General features: G+C 40.0%; 1 protein-coding gene and 1 long non-coding RNA gene across 6 annotated transcripts in view; both read right to left on the minus strand.

The window, feature by feature from the left end:
• Positions 1 to 11,716, minus strand: part of LOC117956147 (spectrin beta chain, non-erythrocytic 1) — a 49,756-nt gene that overhangs the window by 21,734 nt on the left and 16,306 nt on the right. For 2 of the 5 annotated variants that reach the window (XM_034891075.1, XM_034891073.1), the window contains exon 1: positions 9,302 to 9,977. The exons of the other annotated variants lie outside the window; for them this stretch is intronic. In XM_034891075.1, coding sequence (XP_034746966.1) covers positions 9,302 to 9,407 — 106 coding nt within the window. In that variant the 5' untranslated portion in view covers positions 9,408 to 9,977. Of the gene's footprint in view, positions 1 to 9,301; positions 9,978 to 11,716 lie in introns of those variants that run through there. 5 annotated transcript variants of the gene reach the window in all.
• Positions 4,132 to 8,410, minus strand: LOC117956148. The gene is made up of 4 exons (XR_004659188.1): positions 8,400 to 8,410; positions 5,462 to 5,468; positions 5,065 to 5,066; positions 4,132 to 4,209 (listed from the first exon to the last, which is right to left on the minus strand). It is a non-coding gene; the product is annotated as an uncharacterized LOC117956148 (long non-coding RNA).

Raw genomic sequence — 11,716 nt, forward strand, 5'->3', positions numbered from 1 at the left:
TGATGGTGCAATACACCACACCTTCTTTCCACAATACACTTGGTGTAACAACTTGAACCCAAAAGCTATCGCTTATGTGCTTCATATGTTGCACAAAAAGAACAAAGGTAGAAATGTATATTAAGTGACAGAAACTAACCTTAAAAGGGTCAGGTACCGGGTCAAGATTTTAAGTAAGCTAAGACAGCATGGTTAGATGGAAAAAAAATCTAATCAAATAATGCACCAAATACACATTGTATTGTAGGTCAGGCTTGCAACTGCAAACTCCTCTAACTTTTAAATGCAACTCTATTCAAAGCTGAGACTTCTGACCCCGAGGGCAAGGTCCAAATATGTAGGAAGTTCATGTTCTAGTGGGAGATTGAAAAGTGATTTAAATTGACTGACAAGTATGACAAAAAGTGAGCCAATAGTTGTTCGTGAAGCATTATTGAGTTATTGGGGTTCTGGTTATCACCAGAACCCCGTCTTTTCATCATATAACCCCGGTTCTTCAGCAGCTCCATTGGCTCCCGCTTCAATTCAGAATACAATTTAAAATCCTTCTCCATACTTTCAAAGCCATCCATAACCTTGCCCCTCCATATCTATCAGAACTCCTACACATTGCCGTCCCCTCCCGCTCCCTCTGATCTTCCTCCTCTATCCACCTCACTGTCCCCCATGCTCGACTTGTCACCATGGGGAACAGAGCCTTCAGCCGCTCTGCTCCCCAGCTCTGGAACTCACTCCCACCTGACCTCCGCAACATCAACTCTCCCCCTGGGCTCTCCCCCTGTTCAAAACTAGACTAAAAACCCATCGGTTCCAGCTCGCTTATCTGTAAATACACTGTTCCTGTTTTGTTTTGTTTTTGTTTGTTTGTTTTGTTTTTTGTTTTATTTGTTATTACTACTTACACTTTTATGTTCCCTGTATCTGTCTTTTATTGTCTGTAAAGCGTCCTTGAGTGTTAGAAAGGCGCTGTTAAATAAAATGTATTATTATTATTATTATTATTATTGCTGTCTTGTTTGACACATTAATTCTAAGCCACCAGAGTGAGCAATGTGAGGTGACCAAAAACAGCATGTTGCACAAATAACCACTCTACCAACTGTCAGCTAAAAAAAGAACCGATTTTGAAATTTCACAGACGCTTTCTTGGATGGAGTAATACCACAGAATGTAACGCTTGAACTGTTGCGAGCTGAAGGTGCTTTCCTGGCATTTATACCCTACTAGAGAGGCCCTCTTTTAAAATAAGTAATACAGATAGATTATTGTAATGGTGTGCTTTAACAGCAAATGGAAAGCAATCTTCTTTTAATTTTCTGAAACAAAAGTTAAAGACTGTCACAGCTAATGTTTTTACCAGGATTAAAAAATTCAATCCCCTACAGCTGTGACCTCTGTATTTGACATCGCTGTAATTCAGGTATAAAAAGGTAACCTGTGGAGTTCTCTTTTTTCCCCCAGTGATAAAGTGCCAAAGCACTGTGCCCTTTCTGCTGTTCTCCTGACAGCAGTGTTTGCCAAAGAGCACTGACCAGCAATAGAAGAAACACTAGTGTATAACCATTAGTGAGCGGCAGCAGAATGATACATGGAAGAAGAAAGCATCAGTTCAAGGTGTGGCTGTCTATGCTTTGCACCAGAGCGGAGGGCAGCAGGAAAACACATGCAAGTGGTAGGAGAACAAAGCAAAAGCATCCGATTGAGAAAGCAAAAAGACAAACTGACAAAAGAAAGAATGTGTGTCATTGTTTTTCCTTGACTAGTAAGTCACACATACCTACTTCTTGTAGTATAAATGCCCATGACTGTCTATTTGAGAGTTTTCTTGCGGAGTACAGTAGCAAGATAAAATCTAAATATTGAAATAATACCTTGTTCTTGTTTCTATCTCACATAAGACTGCAGAAGAATGAGAACTGTTACTATAACTGTGCAATGTTACTTTAAAGTACCATTTACTGATTATGTCTCACCAGATAAACCCATACACGTGAATCAACACATTTAAAAAAAAAAAAAGCCCTCAACAATGCATTGTCGTGTTTTTTAAAATCTCCAAATTTATCACAAATATATATAATTCATGTGTTTGTTATAGAAATTTAACGATTAAAGACCATGTTGGTATGTTAATTCAAAGCCGGTAACTCTAGTCACAGGCATATTTGGAGGACTAGAACTGTGGCCAAAACAGGTTGTTTTTGTCTCTGCCATCGCAGCGATCAGCTCTCTTGTCTCCTGGATGTGTGAGTCCTGAATTTTTTGGATTAACCTAAACTCAAAGATATCAGACGGAGAAACAAGAGAGTGCTACGGCATTACACTCAAACTGCGAGTTTCGGTCAAACAGCCCTGCTTTAGTTTAGCCCCGGTTGGTCCCCTACATACTGTAAAACGACGTGCTGGTTGGAGTTTTGGGGCCTTTTTTATATTTTCATTTTAACTTTCAAACCCAAAACTCTCACTAAACCTGCTTTGTTTCTCTTCGTGTCTATCCCATGCACCACACTAACAGGTTATTCCATTACTAAAAGGGCCACTAAGCAATTTGAGGATGTTCAATGGGCCATTAGAGGTGGATTACTGTGGCAGGTGAGGTACAGTGGAGGAGCCTGCATTCCTCCCAAAGCTTGGTCATGTTGTAACAGCACCCAGCACTGAGGAGGCGGCAGTGGCCAGGGGTCCTAAAGAACTTCTGCAAACCTGCTGGTGCTGAGCTGCTAATAACAAGGCTACTGAACAAGAACACAAGACAAACACAGACATCAGCGTCTGGCTTGTTTGCTCATAATAGCAAGCAAACACAAACTTGTCATCAGTTGTGGCTGCAGTGGATAAGGGCAAAACTGAGGCAGCTGTTTTCTTCAACAATGAAATTTGTGGATTGGGTCGTTAGTGTATGAGAGTATATGCCAACTGTAATGTTCCGGGTACATCCACGTCTAAATGGTTTATTATTTTTTACTGTAACCTGTAAGAATGCTCAGCAACAGAGAGCTTAATTATTTTAAAACAGAGTACCCTGATGGCTGAAGGTAAAATAGAAACCAATACTAGTCCTCCTGTATGTAGTCAGATGTTTTATGTCATGCCAAATACCTGCAGAGCCTTCCCACATTGTTACACAATAAAAAAGACAAGAGAGAATAGTGAGAAAACACGAGCTTCAAAAAGAAGCCAAGTAATTACTTAATCTTACAAAGTCTTAATCTTAGCTTTTTTTGATACTTCCCACAATAATGACTGTGGCATGTTTTTGCCATTGTTTACTAACGGCCGATCAGAACTAGTGGTTAGAGGCATCACTGAGTGTTTCAAAAGCATATTTGGGCATGTCCAGTCCCTTTGAACATGTCTGTTTCTGGTAGTAAGCTTTAAGTAAATGTCAAGGCGGGGGAGTAGAGGGAGGCCCAGTGCCCTCTTTACTGTTGAAGGTACTAGGGTTTAGCTTGCTGCTGCTTTCCTATTTATCCCCCAAACAAACTTTGGCAGTTGATAACGATGATTAACTGCAGGTAATCTGAGCAAATATGCCGCCAGACGTAATCCTGTCTGTGTGGCTCATAGAGGCTAAGATTATATTTGGTGATACAATTGAGACAGACTCAACACTAACAATTCATTGCTGGGCCAACACTTGCGCACTAGCCTGATGTCGTCATACTGAGATTCTGAGTCTGATATGTGATATGATCTCTGATGAATATGGGGTGTGTTTCAACCGGATAATGCCTCTGCACTCAATTGGACAGACCTACAACCAATCTGAGCAACGGATTATGTGATTTATGTTGAGCAACACATGACTGTCAACAGAACTCAACTTCTAGCTACCACTGATGTTAGCTACTAGCCGACAGCCCCAGCCGTTTGGAAAACGCTAATGACCTTACAGGATTTACAGCATTCATACAGCCCTTAGATGTGTCATAAGATAATACCATGGATGTATTAATAGAACACATAGGGATTACAACCATTAGCTATTTCAATTATTACAGCTATAGGACCTCGGGAAAACAATTATATGCGCATGCACAGTGCAGGGCTACATGGCAGCCGCAGTCCCGCAAGTCTGCTCGCGTTCAATTTGATTGGTCCTAACAGCTCTTGTTTGAGCATAGTTGCTCAACAACCGATCAAGTCCAGGCCAAACTTCCTGAACTCAAATGCCGTGGGCGGGGCTAAGTTTGGCTGGCATCCAGGCTACTTACGCACATCTATAAAAAAGAAATAAATGCAAAGAAACTGTTTTACATTTTAAAAAAACAATCCCTACACAGATTTATTAGAAATAGCAACAGTCAGATACTTCCTTCTGATTCTACCTATTGAAGGTTTCCTACTAGGGAATTTAGATTTTTTTGTCCTGACTGATGGATGACCCTTGTTATCCGACCATTAACTGTTAACCAACAAGCAGGTAGCGGACTCCCAGTTCACCCGCCCAGGATGCTCGGACTTGTACTGGTCACGCAGTCACGATTTTCCATGCATTGTCATGGACACATGTCGCCACTTTCCTGGAATTGCTCGGAAAATAGCTTACAATAGTAAGCACTTCAAACAATAACAAATACATGCAGCAGATTTTGTCCAGTTTTCATTTACCTAACCATTCACTGTCGAACACACCTAACTCCCAAACATATAGGAAGCTTTCTGAAGACTTAAGAAAATGCAAAAGTTCTGGACCCAGCGCGGACTAATAATTGTTTATGTCTTGCCCAGGTCATGCTTTCCTCCCTAGCCATGCCTGGTTTCTAGCTGGATTGAAATGCCCTTGACTTCTTAAACTCTTGACATACAGTTTCTCACCCACACAGAGCTTGTGTAATGAGTGCCTCTGGTCACCCTGTCCACAGAAAGAATGAGCGAACTGCTTCCATCAATCGGCCTGCTTTAATCTTCTTTAATTACCTTCTCATTGACATTCCCACAGACAAGATTATTGTATGGTGCCAAAGGCTGCAGTGAGAGGCACTCAGCAGTGGGAATCTGACTTTTCTCTTGTTTTCAGCTTTGCTTTACGTGACTAGAACAAAAACCTATGAATGTATGCACGTCTACAGTATGTACTCATGGACTCATGTAGTTTGGCACTTTATATCTGCCAAGTTTGACATTCAGAATGATTACAAATTATTAACTTTATGAAAAACTATGGCTCAAGAATCCATTTCTCAACCGTCACCTTCCAACTATTTTGCTGTCTGAGATTACATCGTAGACCCAAGGCACTTATTAGAGGACGACCTTAAAGCCCAAATTTTAGTCTGTTATTTGTCTTCATGAAGTATTTATCACATACAGAAGTAAGACAAAAGCCTCAAAAAGGTAAAGGTTTTGTGGTAAGTTGTTCCCATTCTGTTTTGACAGCAGTGGGTGATTTGAGCTAAGAGTCAAATATGGCTGTGTGTACTGCTAAACGGATGCCATGAACAAAGCAAACAATGAGGACAAACCACCTTAGAGTAATTGTAGGAGGAGTTGGTATTTGTAAATAATGTTTCAGCAACAGGGGGAAAAGTCATACACGATGTACGCAGTACTAAAAGAGTTCTAGAGAGGAACCATTGTGTTTATCCTTTTGTATAGTTTCAAATTAGAGGTTAAAATATCAACTACAAATTTAAAGTCATCAGTTATATGAAAACAGTATTACTTAGTATGCAACAACATGGAGAAAAAAATCGGAGCAAATATTATGATGCAAAGATGTTTAAGTAAGCATCCCTCCATATCGTCAGACCAATTATTTATGATAATATAAAAGCCAATCTGTGAACACAGGCAATTGTGTTAGCATGTGTGTGCAAAACAAAGTGAGAAAAATGGAACTTACAGGCACATGCTTTGACATTTCTTGACAAGCGGAACTGCCCTTCCTTTGTTGAAGACTTTGAAAGTAGGGCTGTGGTAAAGCTGCCGCCTTGCCACATGTGGCATGAGTTATTTTTACACTTTTAACAGTTTGCGGTCACAAATATAGAAAGACAGTGTGTTTTGTCTAATTCTAACAGGTTTATTCTTACAATGACAAAAACGGACAGGGTGAATAAAATAGAGGCCTCTCACAGTTTTGTCCTCTTTCCCTTTCTGAAGGGAGTGAAGGCACTGCACATGCCCTTCAGGTCATGCCCGTCTGTGCCATCTGCAGGTGTGGGTGATAATGGGGAAGATAGGGGAGGAGGGGACCGGCCAAGGCCAATCCCATGAGAAAAGAGACAGAAACAGGCACTTCTCAGCCATAACATCTGGACACAAAAAGGGTGTAAAATGTCAAGACAATAATTATCCTAAAGCCTCCAAAACAGCACTGTTACCCTTCCAAGTTGGAAACTGTCAATACTGGTAAAACTGTACAAACAAAAAGAAATTCTGTATGTGTATGTTTAACCCTCAGCAAGGTAATGTGACTCTGAGTTACAGCTGGAGGCCACTAGGGTCAGAGCTTTCACTAGGAGTGTTAGAAATATTAAGTTACAACATTCAATTCATAGGGCGCCATTAGACTTGAAACTTGACCTGAAACTTGACATTGATCTCTTTCAATATCAATTCAGAATATTGAATAAAGTATAAGAATGCTTTTGATCTAGGCAGCTAAGCATTCACTAAAAGAGAACAAACTAGCCCTGGTCACTTTTTTGTTGCAATTTGAAGTTACAGACCAAACTGTCAGACCCAAATTACCTTAGCAAAAAAGGACTGTAGAGGTAGCATATACAGGACACAACTAGACACTATATTGTGAAATCAGTCAAATCAGTACAAAATCCCATAAAAGCAGCAGATTTTGCTTGGACATAGCTTTTTTTCTGTGTTTGCAAGTGTGTTTTAAACTTTTAGCAGTGTCTATTTGCACTGCTAATGCCCGCTGAGCTGCAGTCCAAACTAAAGTCCAGAGCAGAGGGTGCAGGTAGCCAGAGCACTGATCCTGTAGTCTAACGTAACAGACCGCAATAAAGTTTTAGGCAATGTGAACTATTACAAGGAATATTTCTATTGCATTTTACACAAGAGGTGTACGCTTGCATAATATAATGTGCATAGTGTGATTTGGGCTACTAGAAAATGCAGCTGTATGAAATAAGCTGTATTCTCCTAATTAGTCATGAATGATTTTATGGGTTAATATTTCATGTGAGGGTGGGTGAAAAAAAACAAAAGCTATTAAAAAACAGCAACTGTCCCTCCATCTGTCAATAAAGATCATTCCATGGCACAAAAATTAAGATTTGTCCTCTTACTTCAATTTAAACATGTGGCCCAGTGTTCCATTAAACCTGTCTACCTTGGCCATAGTTATTTAGTTACTTATCATTCACCGCTGAGTGAGGTCATACCAGATGTGTTCAGTGCTTTTGACTGGCATAGGTCCTGAATATCGGCCTTTACCAATTCCAGCAAGTAAAAATGACTAAAGTTTGATTTCTTCAAATATTTCTCCACAACTCCCCGAGTAAGATGTTAAAATCTTCACATGGAAATCAACTGTATGGTTTGAGATCAACTTTTAGTCCAAATATGACCTAGCACAAACCGCATGTAAAAATAACGTATGGCTTGCATGAACAAAAAACTATTTTCTTAATGCTTCCTTTTGTGCAAAGTGGATACCAAACTATGTATCTGTGCATCTTCTATTTCATCAGGAGTTAAACAAAGAATGAGCCTCAAGGGTAGTCAAACTGGAAATACAAGTGGGTGTTGTGTGTCTGAGTATGTGTGTGAGAATATTTACAGCAACTATATCCAGAACATAACCCTGTGTAGAGATTATCCAACAAAGAACATAACATGTATCACACCTCTGTCATCTAAATTCCCCTATACATAAACGTTCATAAATACAGTTCCGGTTTAAAGGAACCTCATTTCACAATATTTTTGTATTGTAGGGAAGTGGGAATAAATCTAGTCAGCGTAAATCTGGTGACTGACCACTGACCCCTCAAAATTACACAATGAGTTAAAGGTTTTCTTGCCTGACAAATTGACAAAAGATGTACCCTCAGCTTCTTTGGGCGTGTGGTTGCACAGCTAAATGTGACAATGTTGTAAATCTTGTATATGCATTAGAGTAAAAAATACTCTCTCTTCTATGGGTCTTATTTTAGTCAAGAGCATTGATGCAGTCAGTGTGGCGGTGTAGACATTTTTTTAATTCAGTCATAATTTTACAGACATGCACTTTTTAGCTGACCAATCTCACATCACTGGCAATGAAGACATTGTTTAATACGGGAGGTGAAATACTGTTGGTCTACTACAAGAATGTCAAACATGCAAAAGTAGTCATGCTCCTCAAGTAAATTCTAAACAAAGCTCTCCATTCCAGACAGCAACCAGGGAGGGACCGGAAACTAGTAAAACAATATGCTCTTCATGCACACCACTGACTCAATGCTAGTTTCATACACCATGGGCTGTACTTAGCTGGTGCAAATACTTTATCTTGTGGCCTGTGACTAAGGCGTCGAAAGCTTACAGGAACAGGCCATACGGTAATACAAGAATTCAAACAGGAACACATGGTGATAAAACAAAAACCTTCACACAGCAAAAGGAGGGTTTAACATTACTTCCATTTTAACATAAGAATGTACAGATGTTAGTTCAGAAACTGAAACGAGTTCAAGGATTCCCTTAAAATAAATCACCTAAGTTTTAGACTAAGTTTTGCACTTTAGTTCCTCCATTATTTTCTAACTCCTATGTCACAACCACTGGCCTCTGTGATTTCTGTTTGCAGGACCTGGCAGGCTTTAGCCAGAGACAGAGCCGCACATTGTAATGAGATAAGAAAGAAAGGACAGGTGGCCCAGTGGTCAGGTGCCAGCCTGCTTTAGGGCTGAGATGAAATCTACTGTGTCTACTATGGCTCTCTTAGATTCTCTCCGCATTAAGCATTAAAATAGTACAACATTGAGGAGTCTCAACTCTCATAGTTAATTACTTATTACAGAAAAATGCTAAGCTAATGCCAAGGACTTGTTTACAACCCAGAGCACCTGCTGTAGGTGTTCAATTCTACTTAATATTTAATCAAACAACAGGATATGTGTTAAATGGTAACACCTTTTACTCCAAGATAGTATTAACGTTTCACATTAACAACTGTTTCCATAAGCCACACATCAAAGAATTTGAGCCTTTAACCCGGGACATCAATACATTTAAAATGTAGTAGCTTAGCTAACCAAAAACAAACAATTGGATAAAAGATAGATTACAAATTCCTAAACAGAAGGGAATTTTCCTTTCAACTATTTCGACAGGTCATTATAACTCTTACCTTGCAGCTGTTTAAATCTTCCCTCCAGAATGTTGGAGTATTGCACCTGATTAACAAATGCTGCTGGGGACAAGCAGGGCTCTCTGTCCCTGCGGCCCAACTCCATGGCCTTTGTTTTTGGATCTCTCTCCTAAATATTCCTTTCAGATACAGAGTGAATGGGAGTTCTCCTGCATAGCACAGCACAGGCAACCTTTCCCCCTAAAACTGTATCAAATCCTTTAGAGGGTTCTCCGGAAGATAAAAGTTTTGTATATCCAAAATGTCTTGGTTTATCCTCTTTTAGATTCCCTCAATGCGGTGCCTCGGTAAAGCACAACACACGCGTAAAAATGTTGCCGCCTGTTTTTTTTTCTTCTTCCACTGTATGTCCCACCTTGTTCAATGGAAATACAGCAGTGCAACGGTGGAGGGTTTTTCAAAGAATCATTTCAAACCAAACTCAAGAACAAACTGTTCTCTTGTTTCACCTCTTCTTGTCAAGAATTTCACCACACTTGTGGCCTTTGTGCAAAGTAAAAACTTTTGGTAGCACTCCCTTGTGGTTCACAGCTGGCTATTCCTTCCCTCTAAACTCTGAACACGAATTTTCTGGAGCAGAGCACAGCAGAGCAGGCTAACTGGCTGCAGTCGGATAGCTGTGTAAACAAAGCCTGCTGTGCCGTCTGAAAATCATGTCATTTGCATAAGGTGTGTTTGAGGGTGGAGCACAAAGAAAGAACACGGTAGAAAGATGAGGGCAGGGAGGAGGTGTAGAAGAGGTGGACTAAACCATTAGAGTTCCTGCTCAGCTTTGCTTGAATCGGATTAGTCAACTCCACCTTAATTCCAGGGAGCAATGGGGTGTGGCCTGCCAAGAAGGTGCATCACCTTCTTATCCTGTTGTCGTGCAGCATAGATCTTATTTCTTTTACTCTCTAAGACAAGAACTGTTCTCCCTTTTTTCTGTTTACGGGGTCTGCCGTGTGCTAAGGCGGTAAGACAGGAAGGAAGTTGTCGAGAATGTCTCAGCAACACAACAAGCTCTTTCCTGTCTGAACATGATTTGAAATGATGAACTTGTGCGTTCGTTTGACAGGCAGATGGTTAGACAGTCATGGGGGTGGAAGTGAGTAATTGCCCATCTAAAAAACAATTATAGAACTACACTGCATTCATGCATTTTATCGCTTACTAGTTTAGGGACAAATATAAAAATGATGTATGACACTTGTTAAATATTTAATAGTAATGATTGTTTTTCCACAGTCAATTAAGTGATTGTTTGAATGCAAACAATGAAGGAAAATGGACTTGTATTTTAAATTGTGATGAGATTTGAAAGTTACAAAACAATTATTTGCTAAATTCATTGCTAAACAAAGGAACATCCTTTTAACCATAATTACAGCCTTTCACCGCATATTTCAGATTCTCAAGAACTTTATTTACACTTGAATTCCATGGCTGTGCTCCATAATGCAACGCCAATGATAAAGCAGTATTTACTTAAATCTGTGTAATACATACCAAGAATACTGTCAGCATAGACTATGCATTAGGTATATATGTTTTGAAAGTTAAATAACCTAATAAATGGAAGGTTTACTCTTCTGTGCAGCTGCTAATTAACACTCTAAAAAGTGCAACCCTAAATGTTGCACTAAATGCTTGTGAGTGTGCAAAAATTACACACGACTGTAAACACAGTGAGGACTAAGGTCACAACCTTTCTCATTAGACGATGGCTTTTGGTCTGGTCAGGGTGCAGTGGTTAAAAGGCCTGGTTGTTGTTTTTTTAAATCTGAGCTTGTCCTGATGAGCGGGGGAGCATCTGTATGGTGCTCATTAGAGGACCAAATGCTCCGGGCCTTCTGCGACTGGCTGTTTATGGAAGGGGACTGGACTAATGAGATCCAAAGAGAACCCACTTCCTTCTGAGGAACAGATGCTATGCAGTGGTCACATGCAGTGAGAAATGAAGAGCAGGGACCTGGTAAACTGGTAATGGCCATTTAAGATCCCATTGGGCATATATCAAACATCACAATCCCAATTACCATGAGAGGCAGATGTGATGGCAGGTTTGTGTGTCTGGCATATGTCTCTTAACATATTATGTAAGCCCAGTAGCCTCCCTCTTTTAGAAATAAACCCAGTGATACTAGGATTTACATTTACTGTCTGAATCTTGTGAAATATGAAAACAAACAGTGAGAAAGTCTGCCAAAGGGTCATGTGGGGAAATCTCCTGCATTGAGCAAACTGGAATGAGCAATAATTAATAATGGCATGTGTTGTGAATGAATACAGATGAGAAAGACAAAAAGACATAAGCTGCGGGGGAGTAAGCACAACCAGGGGGAGAAAGGAGAGATCTATTGCTGAGCATGTAAATTTTACGCATCCTACAGCAAAACCACTTCCAGGGACGCG

This window comes from Etheostoma cragini, chromosome 13, assembly GCF_013103735.1.
Source record: "Etheostoma cragini isolate CJK2018 chromosome 13, CSU_Ecrag_1.0, whole genome shotgun sequence".
Classification (NCBI taxonomy): Eukaryota; Metazoa; Chordata; class Actinopteri; order Perciformes; family Percidae; genus Etheostoma; species Etheostoma cragini.